The sequence below is a fragment of the Anser brachyrhynchus genome (genome assembly GCF_964034855.1).
Source record: "Anser brachyrhynchus genome assembly, chromosome: 5".
NCBI classification, from domain to species: Eukaryota; Metazoa; Chordata; class Aves; order Anseriformes; family Anatidae; genus Anser; species Anser brachyrhynchus.
The window spans coordinates 59,186,140-59,206,193 of record NC_137699.1 but is presented as its reverse complement, the minus strand read 5'-3'; the positions used below and the strand labels follow the sequence as shown (position 1 = coordinate 59,206,193).

At 43.8% G+C, this 20,054-nt stretch overlaps 2 protein-coding genes across 2 annotated transcripts in view; one reads left to right on the top strand and one right to left on the bottom strand.

Moving 5' to 3' along the window:
* LOC308195870 (inositol 1,4,5-trisphosphate receptor-interacting protein-like 1) overlaps positions 1-20,054 on the bottom strand; it is a 92,099-nt gene that overhangs the window by 45,204 nt on the left and 26,841 nt on the right. Inside the window, exon 2 of the mRNA XM_080594026.1 lies at positions 13,139-20,054. This exon is cut by the window's right edge and continues 22,653 nt beyond it. The gene's annotated coding sequence lies outside the window, so the exon portion shown is untranslated. The remainder of the gene's footprint in view (positions 1-13,138) is intronic.
* Positions 976-20,054, top strand: part of RHOJ (ras homolog family member J) — a 55,594-nt gene continuing 36,515 nt past the window's right edge. Inside the window, exon 1 of the mRNA XM_080594037.1 lies at positions 976-1,652. Coding sequence (XP_080450163.1) covers positions 1,475-1,652 — 178 coding nt within the window. The 5' untranslated portion in view covers positions 976-1,474. The remainder of the gene's footprint in view (positions 1,653-20,054) is intronic.

Here is a 20,054-nt window from a genome sequence, read left to right as displayed (position 1 = left end):
CCCTTTCAAAGCCTTTTAATCTTATGGAAGGGAAACGCAGCCAGCAGGATGTGCCGAGCCGCTGGACTAGGCTTTATGTCAATGTCTGGCTCGTTTTTGCTGGAAACTGCAAAATCTTTCCTGTGGAAGGAGCAGGGAGTTTGGCCCTTTACGTTGCCCACATATAGACTGCTATATATTTAAACTGAGAGAAGACAGGAGGCACGTGAAGTGCCAGAACAAATCTGAGATGGGGGGGGCAGGGATCGTACAGTTCAAAGCTGTTTTTCCACAGAACGCTATGGGGACTTTATATATATATATATATATATATATACACACACATTTTAATTCATGTAACTCTTTATTTCTCTTTTAGCTCTCTATCTGTGTTTACAAAGCTACGCTGGGGCAGGGGGGTGGGGAGAAGGAATCCCTCTTTTTCTTATTTGGGAAAACGAGGGGGAACATAAGGGATGCTTTCTGAGTGCCCAGCTTGAAAAAATCAATGATTTATTATTCCAAACCAACTTTTCTAAAGAGCTATAGACACAGAGCAAGTTCACATTCAACTCTACCTACCCTCTATAACTCCTGCCTGCTTTTCCACCTCCCCCCCTTCTCTTCCCAAATGTAAGAAAATACCGACCCCGGGATCAGCGGGGATCACGCCTGGGAAAAGCACAGCTGACACCGCCGAGGCAGCAGCGGGGCTCCCAGCCTCGCCATACCCTGCACGGCCACGGAGGTCCAACGCCTCTCCGAAATCCTCCTCGTCCGAATCAGTGCCGTCAGCCCGGAGACCAGCCCGAGCGCGGGATGGAGCAGGAAGCCTAAAAACTTCGGTCTGCAGAGAGACCTCTAGTGTTTTTCTTTCTCCATGTCCTGGCAGAGTTCCTCCAAAGTACAAATACACACAGAGCTCCCATTGTTTGCAGCCCTTCACAAGCCCACTGATCCTAATATGGAATTCAGCAGGAAACCCATGATTTCCTGACACACAGCAAGCTGGAGAAAGAAAGGAAAAACTCCATTAAAACCCTCCAGACTCTCCTCCATGTTAGAAATGAAATGGAAAATGGAGTGGATTTAACAGGAATCCCTGATTCCTGCGGCCAGGCTGGAGGAAGGGAGACGCGACTCAAAGCCACAGGCTGCTGATATTTTTTAAGTCGCAATAAATACCGAGAACTCTGGGGCAGGATGAGGATTTCCTGACTCGGACGAACAAGAAAGGACAGATTTTCGCAATATTCCTCTCCTTATATTTAATTTATTCACCTCGATGATTCTCTTGACTGCTCTGGTAATTGTTAGAAGCGGCTGTGACAGCCTGGAAACATTAGTATGATTTCCTGAGTTTGAGATTCCTCGCCCCCCCCACCACCACCACTACTCCAAACTCAGGAAAAGTCAATACAATCGCACTTCATTTTTCCTTCATGTGCACTTGGAAGTCCTGGGAGCAGCAAGAGCAGCGGTGGCAGCAGCAAGAATGAACTGCAAGGAAGAAGATGATAACTGCACTGACGGGAGCAGCAATAGCCCCAAGAAGATGTTAAAATGCGTGGTGGTTGGGGATGGCGCGGTTGGGAAAACCTGTTTGCTGATGAGCTATGCCAACGACGCCTTCCCTGAGGAGTACGTGCCCACCGTGTTTGACCACTACGCAGGTAAGGAAGGGCTTTAAAAGGAATTTTAATGGGGAGCTGCAGGAGGGCCAGGTGGGAGGTAAGGGAAGATCAAGGATGGTTCGGGGGCGATGTACGGGTTACTTCTCATCCAGGAATGTGATCCAGGCCTGGACGGTGGCCAGAGAGCTTAGATGGCAGTTCGTACAACTGGGGCAACGTGGGATTTATGCATAGAACTTTTTTGTTTGCTTCCGATTTTTTGTTTGTTTTCAGCAAGTAAGAAGCATTAGGGATGGAATTAAATACACTGGGTTTTGGGGACAACAAATATAATTCAGCCTCTGTCAGGTTATATTCAGCTGCTTGGTTTGAGTTTTGTTTTTTTTTTTCAATTCTGAAGTTCTGAACTTTGCAGGCTGCAGTTATGGTGAAGATTATATATATATATGTATACATAAAATATACATTGTTGGTGATAAATTACATAAATTACAATATTTATGTCCTATTTAAGGAGTAATCTTTGAGAAAATCAGCATATCTCTGAGTGCTGTCAGAATATAGCTCTCAGGGAGATTTTTTTACTCCATCTATAAATAGAATTTAATATTATAACTTGACAGCGGAGAAAGCAGAAGCGGTGATTGGTTTGAGTACTTTATACTGAGGGAATTTTTAGTGTAAGAAAAAAATATGAACATAACGGAGATCATAGATGATGTTGACTGCATCACTGTGCAGAACAGACCCACAGATTAAGCATAATATTCACAGGCCTCTATCTGTAGCAATTACTTTACCCAGCTGTGTCCAGAGTTACCACACAGATGGTGTGACAGGCTAAAACTGTTGCTCAAACTCCTGCTTAAGTTTTCCTATCCCAGGTTCTGTTGTTTTTCTTATCTCACTGCTCCTTTGCCTTATGGTTGTTGTTGTTTTTAAGATCCCCTCTGAAAGCAGACTTTAGAAGCACTGCAGAACTGCTGCTTATCTTGCAGCAGCAGTTGGAGTTTCCCTCATTCTCTCTCCACCTCCTTAAAAACTGAATTTTCATGGCGTGGCTTATCATAGATTTGGTGTTCTGTAATGGGAAAATCTCTGTTTTCATTCTGGCTTCGTGTCAGGTTTAGCAGATGAACTGGCCAAACAAGAAAGCTGTGTAATTGCAGAATCTGATCCATGGAAATGTGAAGACCTTTTCCTCCACAAGAGTGGGCAGCATCACTTCTAATGCAAGCAACACTCTCTTTTCTTTATTATTACTACCAGATAGACCGAACAACCATTTTAGAGAAAAAAAAAATCTTTACCCAAACAAGATATATGACAGAATATTTTATGGTGTAAATAAGTACTTCCGCAAGGCACAAATCCTATGCAAGGCTGCACGGATTTACGTCCTGTATTGTGATAGCACCCACTTACTTTCCCATGATATGCTGAGGTCTGCTTGTCCCTTACAGCCTTGCTGTCCAGCAATACACTGGCTCCAGCGCCCACCACCCTCTGCTCTCTGCCGAGCCCTGCAAATGCCTCTGCGTATGGAGAAACCCAAATGCTAGCTGGCACCAGACCACATATACGTTGATCTGTGGGTTGAGTGCCCTTGGTGTGAGCATGGGGGCACAAGTGTATGCATGGGGGCTGCGCACACCCAGGTGCTGATGCCAGCCACTCAGGCTGGCACTTGGTGGGGCATCCGGCTCTTCCCTCCCAGGTCACTTGCAGGGACGTCCCTTAATTCATCTCCTCTCTGTCAGAAGTGGTAGAAATTGCCAGTGGGCTCCAAAATCACTGAGGGAGAGGAGGGCTGAGAGAAGGACAGGAAGATGAAGAGTGTCACTCTATAATCCTCGTTTCCTTAGGGTACCAGGTAAAAGCAGTAGGTGTGCACTTTTAAACCAATCTGCTTTTTCAGGCTTTGAAGATTTAGACTTGTAAAGTATCTCCAGCTATTCTTGTTTGCCTTCTAAACTATTATAGCACATAAATGTAAACTAAGAATGTTTCTGATGACAAAGTTCAGAAAGATAAGGGAAAAAATAGCTCTGTCTATTAACATGCGATTGCGAGACAAACCTTGTCCAGTGCCAGTGGTCAAAACTAACACTGGTCAAAAATGGAATTTCTTTTTTTTGAGAAATCCCATTGTTTATTAAACCTATCTCACTACAAAGCAGAACATAAAATTGAGCAATAGGAATTGGAATATGAATAGGAATAGAATAGGAATTGGAATAAGAATAGAATAGGCTTCTGAAGCAGAGTGCCAGAAAAAAAAAAAAAAACTCACTCATATAACATAAAGACATTATGTGGCATAAAATATAACATAACCCATTAAAATACTTTAATATACTGTGTACACTGAGAGGAAAGAGCTCACTTGGGCTCAGACTTACCTCTAAGCTCACAGCTTTTAGGATACTCTGTAATGGACCTTCTACCCCTCCCCACATGGCAGCCCATGGCCACAAGGAGAGGTGGCATGGTGGTAACATGGGCATGGCACTACCACCATGGCACGCAGAAAGATTGTGCGTGTGGGTAGATCCTGGAGTGTGGTCAAAGCGCTAGAAAATCACATTGAAATTTACCTCACCACACGGCTTTGTCTGCCCCTGCCCTTGCCCCTGTCAAAACCAACCATTTTGACCTACCCAAACAAGCTGAAACCAATTTCAGCTGGTCTGTGTTGAAAATGCTCATAAGCAATTAATTGCAGCAGATTTTTTGCAAAGCTGCACTTTCCATTGAAGGTTTTTCACCCAGGCATTATTAGCAGCAGTGGTGTGTTAGCAAGTGCTTCGTCTTGCCTCACCGGGTCACAGCCTGGTTGTGAGTCCCAGGGCATTTACAAATTTCCTTCTTTCTAATGGAAAAAGTAGGGGGGGGGAGGCTTTAAAAACTGAGGATTCCAATTGTGATCTCAGAGCAGTTTCTCACCGCCGCGACTCCAGCGACTCGGGGGAGACAGTGATGCTATCCAGCCCAGAATTGGGAAGAGCTCCAGATGCACCGCTGTCATGGCCAAGGCGTTAACCGTTCACCGCCCCACAGCACCAGCTGCATCTACTTGCCCTGCTCTGTTGCATCTTGTCAGCCGCAGACCTGGGGCAGCTTTTCAACAGCACAAAGCAGATAAGCACACCAACAAGGTGTCCCTGAGGAAGCAACTAGCGTTTCAAAGGGCTGACCTCCAACTGGTATTATGTCTGTATGGCACTTAGCCTTGCACATGAGAGGGCTTGAAGCCACTTTATAAAATTTGGACTCGCCCTGCCTCTAAGAAAATCAAAGGCAATGCGTGGATTTCACCCAGGGAAGGAACAGGCTTCCTGCAGACAGCTCACAGGGCTTGGATACGGCACTGCCTGGGACGAAAGGCTGTTGGCGTTTCACCATGTACGCAGCTGCACGGTACAAAAGTCCAAACCAGTTATTAACTCCACACCACTAATATTCTGCCACAGATTTCACCCACAGTCCACAAAAATGAATTTGTTCAGGGCCCGTTGCCAGGGCTGGGATGTGATGGATATAGAGCAGGGTCAGAGGTAATGCCAGACAGATGGGGAAGGCGAACTTGTTATTTGGATATGAAACTGGGCTTTTTTGTTGGATGCAGGGAAGTTTATGATTCTGTTTATTTCTCGAGGCATTTTGAAGAGGTTTTGCTGGAGGCCAGAACCCTGAGTTAGGTTTCCTTACCTTTGGTGAAAATCCAAGTCCCACACCGAAAGGGTTTAGCCACAAGGTAAATGGCTGTTTCTAGGGCAGGCGAACCAAAGTGCAATCCCAGTGACAAACAGGATATTACTGGCCATAGCTGTAACAATAGGGACTGTTTGGATAGTGAGTAGATGCTTTAACATGCTTCCATTCTGTCTTTCCAACATCTAACACCGTTTTTCCGTGAGCAAAGGTCTCTCAGCCAGGGTGACTTGTATTGTGTCTAACTATATGAAATTATAAATGTTTAATTAGGGCTGAGGTTGTACCAAAAAGATCAATTAATTACTAGCCGAGCTGGTTTGATAGTGCCAAAATGAACAGGGTCATTCTGTGGAAGGCAGAGGGGAGATGTGTCATCTTTTTTACTTAGGCAGCCACTGAGCATCTTGTTTGATACTCATGAACTTTAAAAACCAGGCAATTTTTAGCATGAAATGTATTCACCCCAAAATTTATACTCAAAAGTGCATTTGTTTTTCTATATGCAAACCCTCAGTTGACTGGGAAGCTGTACCAGCCCATGTGCCTAACTCAGCCCACTCTGCAACCGAAAGTGAATGGACTCACTTGATGGTTAGTCTAAGGAGAAGAAGGCAGGACGTCTCAGACCGTCTAGTTTAGGGACTGCACACAGGTGAATGCCAGACAAATAGCTTTAGGAACCAAAGGTGTAACTCTGGTGAACGAGAGAGAAGTCAGCCCCTCTGAAGGGGAGCTGCAAACATCTGCACTAGAGACTTGAAGTAGATGGCATAAATATGTCCCTCCTTCCCTCATGTGTCGGCACAAACCGACGAACATTTATAAATAGTGAATCCATTTGAAAAAAATTAGCAGTGGCATGTGATCAGCTAATGAATAGCATACAGAATAGTTCAGCCATGACTGAAGCTCCGTAAATTAAAAGCAATATAGAAGAAAACAACTATTAATTACTGTTAGGAGACAAGCTCTTTGTACTTTAGTATGCACTCTTCAAACTAGTGGGGCTGACTGAGCACTGAAGGGGGCTGAAGCTCTCACTGGTGTTGCAGAGCAGAGAACCCACCCTTGCTGAGCTTCAAAGGCAAATGGCAAGGGAAAGAGTTTTGCTCCAGCATTTTTACTAGCATAGGAGCAGTACTATCACTCTTGCCCAGAAGAGTCAGCATGTGCCTATGCAAATCCATAAAACCATTATATGCTGCCCGCATGCCACAGCGCTGACACAAATCACTGCTGCTCCTGTCCTCCCGTGAAAGAGAGTGGCTTGCAGTGGGCTGTAAGCAGGCACCTTCAGTTCTGGTGCAGGCAGGAGCACCCAAGGGAGACTGGGACCACCCTGGCACCTCAAGCAGCCTCTCCTTGCAGCCTCTCCCCACGGGGGAGGAACCAGCAGCTGAGACAGAGCAGAAACCAGATGGGTGCTGGAACACCCCCGAACTTCTCCAGCTGTAGGCACAACAGCACATCTGTCCATGCTTTGGATGTACGAGTTATTACTGATTGCTGATGCTTTACATGGGCACACTGGTTTCGACCTGTCTCTGTCTGTCAGGGTGTGTGAGCAATGACCTAAACTCCATCCCATTACTTTTTTCCCCTGTCGAATTTTTCCTAAACAGGATTAGTAGACAGGATGAGGCTACCCAAGGAGATTTGCAATTTCTGCAAGGGTGCTGCCGTGGGAGTCTTCACACTACCATGTTCTTGAGACAGTTGTCTGCTATAAACAGTCTTGGTAGCACATTAGATGTTTCATGTGATGTTTGGGGTCATTAAACTGAAACAGCTATAAATAGCACTGAGAGCGAGCTGTGATGTTTATTTGCATGGATGTTTGCAGTGTTTTTTTTTCCTTTTAATGTTCATCCAGTTTTGATCAAACAGACTTGAACATTATCAGAGACAGGAAAGCACTGACTCTCTTTTAAGATCTGGCTTTTCAGACTAACAGCCACAGAACAGATACGTTCATTTTGCCTCTCAGTAGCTACAAGGACTTCTCTGTCAATCTTCCCGGTATCATCCACAGTAAAACAAAGGTCTCAATAACACATTCAAGATTCGACACAACAGAAAGCCACCAGTGCAATCAAAGGTTTTCCTGGCTGCCTTTTTAGGAAGATAAATTTTATAAAACCACTTACACTTAGGCTCCCCACAGAAGGTTTAATTCTCTGTCCTGTGTCACATAAGCTAGAGAAGATCCAATAATCGTCATGTTTTTTTCACATCCAGGAAGCCTAGACGGTCTTTATATACTCAAGAGGTGCTTTTTACCTGAATGACCATGGTTATTGCACATTCAAATGAAAGAGGCCCTGCATACACACTCAAGCGTCTTAAGACTTTTTCCTCCTGAAGGTGTTTTACAGCACGCGAAGAGCTGAGATGACTATCGCTCATATCTCTCTTCCTCACACACATCCCTGTATTGTCCTGAGGGTGCACAGGCCACTTGAAGCCCATGCAGACAGAGGTGTGTGCATGCTCTGTGGTACTATTTATTGAGGGCAGATCGTTTCTGCAGCAGTGACAGAGTGGCGATGTTCCCGTTGTCCCCTGGCACTACTGAAACGCAGCTGTGGCTGGGTAGGAGTGTGCAGCACTTGAGCTGCTTCCTACCTTTGCCTCTGCCTCTGCCATACAGCTTCTCTTTGTGCTATTGCTATTAATGTCTTGATTTTACACAAGCAAAAGCTTTATGCTACGAAGAGACACAAAAGAGCCCCGTGCCCATCCCTCCTATACCCATGCACATCTTGTTTATCACCCCAGACTGAACTCACAGCCCAGGAGCAAATTGCATTTAGTCAAAATGCTAAACATAGAAAATAAACAAACTATAACGCACGTCAGGAAGGATAGTGCCAGGAATTAGAGAAGTAGATGAAGCAGCCATGTTACTTTATCCAGATTTATCCAGCCCAAATTCCGCCTAAACCCCTCTGTCTACCATTTCTTATTAGATCTGTGGTGTTTCAAGGGCAATAGGAAACACAAAGAATACTAAGAGGGGAGTAAGTTAGACCATCTGAGTGTCTTGATGGTTCAGAGGTAGAATGATGGCTTTTCTAGGGGAAGCCACAGTTGGAAATGCATTGGAAAGATGAGAGAGTCAAACGGCATAAAAAGAAATACTTATTTTTATGGCATGTGACTAACCCAAGGAATTTATCACCACATGAAAGCTAGAGAGAGGAAATTCTAACAAGGTTTCCAAAAAAGGAGTTTGGACCTGATATCAGGGAGATTGAGTGCTATCGTTAGCTGCTTAAAAAATAAGACTTCTGTAAGAGGTAATAAATGTGAGCTGACACCATCCTCTGTAAGAGGTCAGGGTAAGACCCAAATGTGGTCTGATGAAAGGCAAATTATCTTAAAGCTGCTCAGTGCTACATCAGGGACTTTTTGGAATGATTCTTCTGATATACAGATGGGCAAACAGATTTTGAAATTTTGTGAATGCAGCAATGGACTGCTGAGAGGAGACATGGAGGGGGTTGTCTGGAGCAGAAAAAGGGTTAACAGTGGGAGTGATGAAAAAGTGACCCTTTTCTCCACCACTGGAAGACAGTCTTAGTCTTTTCCTCCCCTCCTTAAGGGTGAAACATTGCAGGAGGTAACATAAGCTGAGAAAACCAAGTCTGAAACTGCGGACCCTGGCTCTTGAAGGAGGACTCTACAGCTACACTAAAAAAACACATCCACTAAACTAAACTAAAAATCACATCCACTCTCTTAAAAGTAATAATTTACTCAGTACATGTGGCCAGCCACCCTCCACAGGGATCAAAACCACATGCAGGTGGTGCCATACCAGGCACACACTGACAACCAGGCAGATGCTTTTCAACAGCAGATGCTCCACATGAAGGAAAAAACATGCAAACAAACAAAAAAATTAGCAAGAACACCTATACAAAGTTCCTAGACAAGTACAAACTTCTTCATTTCTGCAGGATGTGCTAGTGTGCGACTAAATGAGTTGCAGTTACAATGGCTTAGATTCTTAGTAAGTCCATGCAATGCCTTTACCAAAGCTTCCTTTTCATTATCTGTTCTCTTGATAAACCTTGATACAGATCTCTGTGCTAATGATACAAATCATTGCTACCGTGCATCATTGTGTACATTTCACCCTACAGGTAGTGCCTTTCCTATGTTCTAACTTTCCAATTGTTAGGGCCAAACCTAATGACATCATGGAAATGGCAAGGGATGAGGAAGAGCAAACATATTTCCTTCAATTGTTCTGTTCAGACAAAGTCATTAAACAATAATGACATCTCCTGTCAAATTATTATTTATCTTTGCAATGAAAAAAATCCAAGTTACTGTATTTCTAGTCTTCTTTTAAGGGTGATCATTCAACCACTCACCAGTCTCCTGTCAGATATAATGTTCTTGTATCTCAAGCTATGAGTCTTTTCCAGTCAAGGAATAAGATACAGAGGAATGGAGGCTTTGTAAATTGTCACCTCAGGTTTTGTCCAAGAACCACTGAGATCAGGGTGAACACTAGACTGGATGTGTGATGGGGTATTCACCTCTCCTTTTTTTCCCACATAAGATCTCGGAAAATGTGTTTTGAAATAATTTCTAATAAATAAAACCTAAAAAAAAATTAAAAAGGTGAATTTACCCTATTTATTGCCAAACATTATTCAAATTCAGAAGTCTTTCACCCAAGACAAGCCATGCTATCAGCAGCCTCAGCTGAATGCAGGGATTAGACCTCACGTGCAATTTGTCCATGTGCTAAAATGCTCAAGTGCTGTTAATCAGCCAATGACTTTCCCATGTGCCCAGGTGGACATGGAAAGCTCTCCCAAAGCTGAGAATGAATCACTACACCTCATTGCAATCCCAAGCACCATCCATCATGGCTCAGCAGTCCCAGAGACACAGCCAGGTGAGCATAGCATGAAGGAGGACCTGATGGCACAGTCCAGCTCTGTGGTTGCTATCACCTTTGGCTGAGATGGATGCAGATCTCATTATGCAGTGATGGCTTTTCCTGAATACTTGCTCTGCTGCATACATACTCATAGATTTATGACCAAAACCAATAACCTCTTCTTAAAGAGACATCACTAAAGGCAAAGAGAGTCATTATATGAGTATTCAAGATGGCTTGGAAGGGTGCTGGGGGAACAGCAACCATCTGCAACCTGTGGCTCTTGCTGGGGAGTGGTGTCCTCAGCTAGTCCCTGAAGCCACAAAGTGTTGATCCCAGGAAAGGAGAAGGCATGAGGACTGTGTGACAGCTGGCACAGTTCCCCAAACTTAGGGTAGGTCCAGCACACCAAAAATTGAGTTGCCCCAGGGTTGCCTTTCTGCCTCGGGAGCTGGCACACTCCATAAATATACAACATGCCAACCAGCCTCAAGGGAAGAGAAGCCTGGAAAACTCATTCACCAACAGGAGAAGCACTGGGGAAAAAAAGAGCTGAAAAACCTCCCAAAGGAAGGAGGGAGGCAGCTGTAAAAATATTCCCAAACATAGTGGCACAGGCAAGAGGGTGATGGCTTGGGAGCAGGAGTGGGAACAGCACCACAGTGCTGGATCCTCGCTCCTGGTTCAGAGCAGTACATAAGTGTATTGTGGAAACAGCAGTCCCAGCGACAAGCACAGGAGCCAGCAGTCAGGCATCTGAAAGAGTTAAGAGCAGAGGGGCTGGACAGAGAGGTCCTGCCACAATGCAGGAGGACGCCTGAGATGACTCACTGAAACTCGTTTCCAACCCCTGCAATTCTGAGGGGACGGAGGCCACGTCTTTTATTAAAGACTCTCTGGCAAAGACATTCAGCTAGAACTTTGAAGTAATGATATTAACAGTATCTGCTAATGCTCGGCTTTCTGCAGACCTTGTGGAAAGGAACTGCTTCAGCAACGAGTGGGAAAAACATACATTTTCAAACATAACATGAATTTTTATCCCCTGGGAGACGGGACAAAAAGAGCATCTATTTACAATAATAACGCTGCTTTGCTGAGAACAGATCATAAGGAAAATCCCATAAGGTTGGAAAATGTGCTTTAAGTTCATAAACTGTCCCATGCTCCAGTTCCAGAGCGGGCAGCCATCCAGCTGCTGTGAGCAGCTCCGTCCTCAAAGGCCAGACCCTTCCCATCTCGGACGCTCTCTATTTCTGAGCAGCGTCCCCAGCTCTGGTTCAGGACTGGCTGGCTTACCTCCGTGTGTTTTCCTCCAATAACTAGGTGTAGAGTCAAGGTCCTTTTCTGACTCTGGGGCCCAGCTGCTTGAGACCCATTCCGTGAGCAGCACCACTGCAATGGCAACAAGCAGCAGAAACGCAGAGACCTGATTTTTCATTTAAAAGGTGAGGCGTTTCCGCTGAGGAAACTCAGCCCTGGAAGAAACTCTTTATACTGAAATACGCCTCCTGAGACTGTCTATTTTTTTCTGTACAGTTCAAGCAATGGCTTGCAGAAGTAGGGGAAGAAGAACCCAAGGGCTTCATGTTGTCCATTCAAGTCGGACAACAGCTGTTGACAGGGTCAGTTCTATGATCCCACTCCCAAATTGCTCCTTATGGGCACACAAATTTCAATGAGGGTTCAGGATCTGCCTACACAGATAGGTATTTTGTAATCGTATCTTTATTTTTAGTTAGCTAGAACTACATGTATACCTTTACCACTATATCAAAACACAAAGGATGCCATAGAATTGTCTGTATTTTTTTTTCAGTTTAGTCTGCTTTTTGTTCTCTGCAAATTTGCCATTAAAATTTTCAGTGAGAGCATGAACAAAATCGAGGAGGGTATTTGTATACTGTATTTAAACTTGTAGAAAGAGTGTTGCTTTGCTTTGTTCTGTGTGTGCAACCTGTAAATCTCAAAAATCAAGTACAATTCCCTTCATCTCACTGCCTTTTAGTTACTGCTGTGAATATCTTAAGCCTATTCCAGGAGTACAAGGGAGTAACATCTCTCATTAAATATATATATATGAAATACAGCTTCAAGAAAGCAATTTTCCATTAATATCATCCATGAAAACAGAATCAAACTTGATATTAAAGGGGGAGTTCATATTTCGAAAAATATTCAGCTACTCTGCCAGAAACCAGGCCTTACTGAAGAACTCCAGATTAGCTGATGCAGTTCATTATATCATTAATATAGAGAATTTCCCTTGCCATGCATAGAAATATTCTCTGATGGTGTACCACTTGGAGATCTGCTGAGAATTTACCTAAACCATTCAGTTTGGTTGAAGTCCAGAGGGGTGAGGTTGTTGTGGTTCTTGTTATTTTAATATTTTAGAGTGTTAAGTGCATTTTCCTCCCTCTACTCTCCCTCCGGGGAAACTGCTAAAATGTTGAAATAATTCATTCTTCCATTATTTGAAGCATATTGCCCAATTAATTTCTTTTCCTGTAAAGAGCTGCTTGTAGCAATACCATAAGTCCCTCCCAGTGCTCCCAAGGAAGTAAGAAGCAATGGGGAGCGTGAATGCAGAACGAGGTCCTGAATCTGAAGTATTGTTTGACAGAGGAAATCTATGCCGAGAAAATGGTAGAACAGGAATAACTTGTGTTGTCTCCACATGGTGCTCCCAACTGGGTTTCCCTCCCCCTGTTCTCTATTTAAATATACGAACACGAGACATTAAAGAACAACTCTTGTGAGAATTTTGCAAGGAAGACGGTGTTTTGAGACTAGGCCTAACAGGGTGGAAATTCCTGAGGACACAGGGGAACCTTGTCCCTGGGTGATAACATTCACACTATTTCATGGTGACAATTCATACAAAGACTGGAGAATCACCTTTTACCTTTCATCACATGAAGTCATTCCAGCTCTTGATCCCCTTTCTGCTGTTCCCTCCATCTTTCAGAATGAATGGATGCATTTTTTTTCCTGGATATTTATTTTCCACTCTGCTTTTTTTGTTTGTTTGTTTGTCTTTTTTCATTTTTCCAAGGAATAGGAAAAAAAGGCCTTCCCACCTGAAGTGTTAGAAAAGAAGAAAGACAATTTGTTTTTTCCAAAGCATGCCTAGGCGCAGCACAGAGCATGGGGCTGGCCAGAACTAGGTATAGGTCCTGCTGAGCCATCCCTGAGCCAGCTGGGTCCAAACCCAAACCACAGACATTGCATACATAGCGGCTGCCCCACAAGCACTTAGTGATAATTATTACCGTGTGGCTCTTCGGATTTCCTCAAGCACTGCCGAGCTGGTGAGGGCGGCAGCCGGCCAGGGCATAACAGCAGATGTTTCTGCCTTCTCACGGATGTCAGCTCTGCCTGACGGAAAATGCCATCTGAGAAGAATGAAAACCAAAGAGCAGCCGGACAGGGATTTGCAGGAAGGTAGTGGGACCACCCTGCAGTGACCACTATCTGTTGCAGAGACCGTCCAGCAGCCACCTCTTTCCTGGCAAGTCCCTGCCACAGCATACCATAAAAACAGTATCTCAGCATAGCTTCTTGCGTGTAACCTAGGAAAGGTCAAAAGAGCCCAGAAGCTGCATGAGAAACAAGAAAAGCCCAAGAAAATGGGAGAAAAGAAGTGGAGGAGGGTGGGAAACGGATGTACCTCCTTAGAGGACAGAGGGAAAAGGTATACTTAAGAGAAGACAGTCCAGAAACAATCTATAAACCATAAAACAAGTTATTTGTAACAACTATGTTTTGGGGCATTAGGCATGATTTTGAACTTTTAGGGTTAGCAAAAGTTCTGGCCAGAGCATTTTTGATGAACTATCCCACCAGGAAAAATGCTGATTCATGGAAGTTGAAGCATTTTTTAAATACTTGGAAGGACAAATTCTTGAGGTCCAGGGCACTCTAGTTATTTCTGACAGTGCAGCAAGAAAGACCTAAATTGAAAACATAATACGTGAAGGTTTTGTTTTCATTCCACTGTAAAATGAAAACAAATAGTAAAACCTCAGAAGTTGCCGCAAAGTTGAATTATCAGCCCCCTGGCCAGTACTAGTCGGTTACTGTTATTATCCATTTTACAGTTATTGTATCACAACCATTATTATCCAAAGGCAGATTTCCACCCACTTCCTCTAAATGAAATGTTTGTGCAACAGAGACAAAAATTTCCAAGGAAAATGCCTGAAATAGTGTGAGCTCAGGTGTGGTTTTATCCTCTCTCAATATAAAGAGATGCGATGGCTGCAGGGAGAGGCTGGCAATCCTTGCAAGCCTTGGCAAACATAACGACAGCACAAGGCAAGTGCTCTGGAAAAGAGAAAACAGAACTGTTTTTCTCTCACAGTGTCTTTAATCTTTCTAGTATATGCTCCCTAAAGATTTTTTTTCTCTTCTCCTTCGATGAATTTTGTCATCACATTACTGTCTAATAAATCTACATTCTAATTAATAAGACCACATAGGTTTGATTTCCAGAAGAAGCAAGTTAGTCTAAGTGCTTTCAAAGGTTTTCAAAGCACATCTTCCTTCATATCTTGCTGCTGTGAGTGGAACCCAGAGCTTGTGACACTGGGTCAAGGACCTCAGCGGTGACGCCCAGTGAATGTGGGGGGAAATGTCTGTACCCACGTTCTAGCGACACTGCTTATAGATTATGCAGGAAATACAGGACCTGGTTTGGAGCTTATGCCTGAATAAACTAGGAAGAACACCACCATAGTCAGGGAAATTGGGTTGAGTACAATTAGTCCGAGCTTGAAATACAACCTATATTCCAACTTCCGAGTTCTCTTACTGTAGGGCTACTTTCTGGATCTCCCCATATAACTGCATTTCTATTACCTCTCATGTTAACAAACAAAGCAACCACTATTCAATAGAAAGGATTCACTCCATCAACCAGAAGCTAAAGTGCTCTGTCCTTCCCAGGAGCTTCTCAGCGGAGGGCTCAAAATCCTGTTTCTTACAATGAATTACATCTGACCTAAAGAAGTTCATTTTGGGTGTCTGAAGACCACTAAATTTCAGCTATCGTACCCTTTTAACATCCTCCAGCTGTGAGCTGCCAGGCAAGAGTAGAAACAGAGCCATCAGAGGTAATGAGAAGGCACTACCGACAGTGCCTAATGGATCTGCTTCTTGAGGAGAGCTGGGAGCATATCCTGGAAAAGCCTGGTTTCATTTCCCAGTGGGCGTGGAGGGTGTAGGTACCTAAAATTAGATAGGCTCTGCTCGTTGTAAATATTTATGCCTGTTGCCGTAATACACAGCTTTTTGTCTGATGATCTTCAGTATGACGAAACTGTAGTAAACACATTTTGATATTGAATACAGAGGAAATAATAGATTCTTAAGCAATCGTTTTCAAAGTTAGCTATGCTCACACAAACTGCTGGATTCATCTGGCTTGGGCAGACTCACAGAGCTGGGTCAAAGCAAATCTAAGCCAGGAAACCCTTGAAGTGAACAAATGTGTCGCATGTAATAGAAGGCCAATAAGCAGATCGATAAAATAAGTGAAAAAAACAGATAATTTCCTTAATGCATTTCTGTGCAAACTGCTAAGCTCAAGGAAATCAGAATGAAGGGATTTCTGACACACAACAGGTAATTTTTCAGGAACAAGTATAAATTTTCACCTTATTTATTTTCAGGAGATGGAAGGAAATGCTCATGTATTAATAATGGTGAAAAATTATTTTTGTCAAAGACTTATCAGATAACAAAGAAGCCATATTTGTTTTGTTTTTTTTTTTCCTGACTTACTTTCTTTGCTATATTAATTTACAGAAACAGTTAGAGAAGTGTCTGTAGTTTCTGCTTTAGGGAATTTTCTTCCAAATCATTTGCACAGATGCATGTTGCTGAACAAAGACAAGTCCTAAAGGCATTCACCATCTCAGGGATGCAACCCCTGTTAGTTATAGGAGGTTGTAAATGAGATTTATTGCCCTCCACCTTTTTTAATAGTATGTACAGATGAGAAAGAGGCTGGCCAGCAGAGGAACATATACGGCATCTTGGCACAGGGCAGAGGCTTGGCAGCTCCATGCCTCTACAAGGGACAGGGGGCAAAGAGCAACCACAAGAGGCAGGGCAGCTGCTGATGAAAAACAGCCCAGAGGAGAGGAAGCAGGAGATAAAAGGGGTAGAATGGGATGGAAAAGCAAAAACATTCTGCCCTTGCTTTTGTCCTGGCACTCCAATTTTGGAAAATCTCCCCTGTACCTCCTCAGACAAAGGCAACTCCACCATAAATCCCGGTAAGGGCCAGAGTTCACCAGCAACAATAGGCGAGAACACTAACAGGAACCAGAGAGTCAGGGCAGATCAGGCAAAATAAACACTGACTTGAAAATACATGCAAAGCCCAGAACAAAGCTGGGCCTTGGCTTTCGCTCTGTACAATTGAGCTGTTTCAGAAAAATGTGGCTGGCTGGAAGACTTTCCCCCCTTGACCGGGCACCTTGGGCTGTGACCAGACGTAGGAGGATGGAAAATTTCCTCTTTCTCACCTTCAAAACTGAGGTTGAAGATTTTGAAGGCAGCTGGAGAGCCCGTTCAAATTCAATTGACGAGTTTTGAAAAATACATTGGGTTCCTTGGAAAATCCCTTGCCCTCATTTTCATTCCAAAGAGGTTCAAATCCACTCATTCAGCTTCCTGCATGCTGAAGGTTCCCAATTTCCCCGTTGCTAATGGTCTTGTCGCAGCATGGCAGAGAGCCCATTCCTCAGCGCCCACCCCATTAGTTTATAAAATGGCTAATTTAGATGCTCATTAAATTTGGCTATGGAAAGACAAGTGCTAAACAAGAGTCTCGGTGTCAGAGACTCTTAGTAACTGTAGGAGAGGATGTCAGACATACCGCAATTTTTGCAATCACCCATTTGTTTGGAGGGAAGACCACAAATTCGCCTAGGTCAGCAAATGTATATTGCAACTGGGTGATGCTCACTGACACTGGGAGTGCAAGGGATACACTCCAGATGTCTCTTCAACATCTGCTGGGACTTATAGCCATCCATTGACAGATGGGAAACCTCAGTTCTGAAAAAAGATCCATGGGCTGAGTTTACAGTAAGGTAGCCAAGACCAGAATTTCTCTCTATTTGTTTGTCATCTTGCTATTTCTAGAAATACCTCCCTCTGCCCTCTTGGAACAGCAGAGTGTATATTTCCCAGACACGTAGCTGGCTTTAAAAGAAAACAGATCTTAAAGTAGGAAGACGCAAGCCTACGGAGATCAATACATCCAAAGGAACAGGGGTGGAAATAAACTCCAGAGAAAAATGTTTATATGAAGGAAAGCAAATTTGCTAGAACAACCTCACTGTTGCTGCAGTTTGCCATCATCCACATACCCTCAGGTAAGGAAACAGGTTCTTGGAGGTGAGCAAACCCAGAGGACAAGGCAGACATGGCCACACAGGTTGGCAGGCTGTTCAGAAGGATACAGCCCTGAGACTACTCTCTCAAAACTATTGTTTCACCTTGTTAAAGAATTACACAGGGAATTGTAAGCTTATGACGATGAAATGATGAATGGGATCAAATTAACTTGCCTCCAGTGTTTTCCTGTGAGGACATACATTTTTTCTGTCAGTTTTGTCACCTTGGTTTGACCAGAGGATCTCAGCAGTGGATCCCCGTCTGTTTTCCAGAATCAGTTCCCAAACTCGAAGTCCAAAGATCCTGCTGGTACAAAGGAATGTTGCTGTTCGGAAGGGGCAGAGATTTTGAGAAACTCCTTTGTTCTGAAATCCTCTGAAAGCCAATCCAAACCAGTCCTCTCTGGTGTGGTATAAACCAGATTTAATTGTCATATCTTAGCCATTTGCTAACTGCTTTCCCAACTGAGATGGCACCAGCTGGCCATTATTACTTCACACTCTGGAGGGTTCAAATGTTCACTGGTGCTATGATTCTGTGAGCTCTCATCACCAAGAGCAAGAGACTTTTCTGGGCTGTTTGGTCAAAACTCAAACTGACGTCGAGAAAGTCACACAGCTGCAGGGCAGGAATCAAGGCCAAATCGTCGGTGTCATGGACCAAAGCTTACCCCACAAGCTGCCTCACTTGCCATATCATATGCACACAGCTTGCTCCTGCCTTTGCTTTTCACCTGAAGGAGTTCAAGTTCAAGCCCTGGTTCCTTTGCCAAAACGTTTCACAGTTGGCCATAGACAACATGATCATTCGTCTCGGAATCTGTTCACACACAGGGAATGAAATCTGGTCTGCTGAAGGCAATGTGCCTGTTGTCATTCTGGAGAACATCGTCACAATGAGAATTTCACACCCTGCTCCAAAGCCTTCCCAGCTGACTCTGTGCTCACATGAGTGATCTCAGAGACCACTGAAGTCTGTCCTTAGGGAAACAGCACAAGCACAGGATGAAGGACCACAGACCATGGCATGCATATGTGCGTTCTGCCACTAACACCCACTCTCTGCACCTACCTGCGAGGCTTCATTCAGCCCCCATGCAGGTGCAAGCATATGTTTGCCTCCATATACATCAGGAAGCCTGACCCCTAGGGTCTTCCCATAAGTATGTTAATAGTCATCTTGGCTTAAACACTAATTAAAGATAAGCACGCACTTACATGTTTTGCTGAAACAACCCCAGAATGAGCAAAGTCTGAATTACGCAATATGAAAATAATACTCTCTATTTATTAAGCATGTCTTGACAGTACATAAAATTCTGGAGCTTTCTTCTTGGCCAAATATTTCTCCCACTTCATACCATAGGTATGCTCCAATTATGCTGGGAGCAGAATGGCAATATTATGACTCACTTCATATTGTAGGCTGGAAGTACCATATTTTGTTCCAGAAAGAATAGATTGTAGGCATACGATTTAAAAAGCAGCTTTTTGTAAACTACACTCCAGCCTTTTGTGTGGCACTAATGCGGTCCTTCTCCAGCTAAAGCCCTGGCTGTGCTTATTTTTAAATTTATAATTGTGCTGGGAATATAGCATGTCCAAATTAACTTAGAGCAGTGAGGGAGGGAGTTAAATGATTTTTGTGTGTTTCCTCCCAGAACAACTCTCCTGGCAGTAACTGCTGCCACACACTTTTGCCATCAATTCAGTGTTGTGTCTGTGCTGAAGCACTCAGACACAGCTGAAATTGATGCTCTTCTTGTGTCTCATCAGGGCCCATTAAAGCCATCCAAAGCTTTTTGTTTGTCAGCCTACAGAGAGTGGAAATGATCATCCTCCCACCTTGGTTCTGCATGAATTACACAGGGCCTGCCCACCAAGACTGCTGTGGGCTGAAGGTTTAGATATAACTGTCTTCCAGTGGTGGGGTGGAAGTGAAAATCAAATTAATTTCTGGTATTTAACAGATGATGCAAAATCTCTATGCTATTTGGTATCAGCAAGTTTCATTTTTAACTATCCATCACTGTACCCTCTGTGTAGGCTCAGACACCAGCTAGTGCCTCTGGTCCCACCAGACCTAAACCTAAACTGGAAACTTCAGGAGGGCACCTGGCAATTCCCAAAAATATCCACCGGGTTAGAAACAAACCCTGGGAGGCAATACCTTGACTCACAGCCTCTTTCACTAGGACTGAAAAATTTTTATACCATGTCTCAGAAATCAAAGTTGCGGGGACCGTTGCTGATGTTTCATGTAGAAATGTCCTATGTACTGACCATGTTTCACACTTGTGACTTGCTGAGAGTACGCAGCAGGACTTAGCAAGCTACACCAGCCAGCTTTGCTCTCTAGGGTTTGCTTTTAGGTACAGCATCAGTATACTCCTCTGAAGTATACAGTGCTGT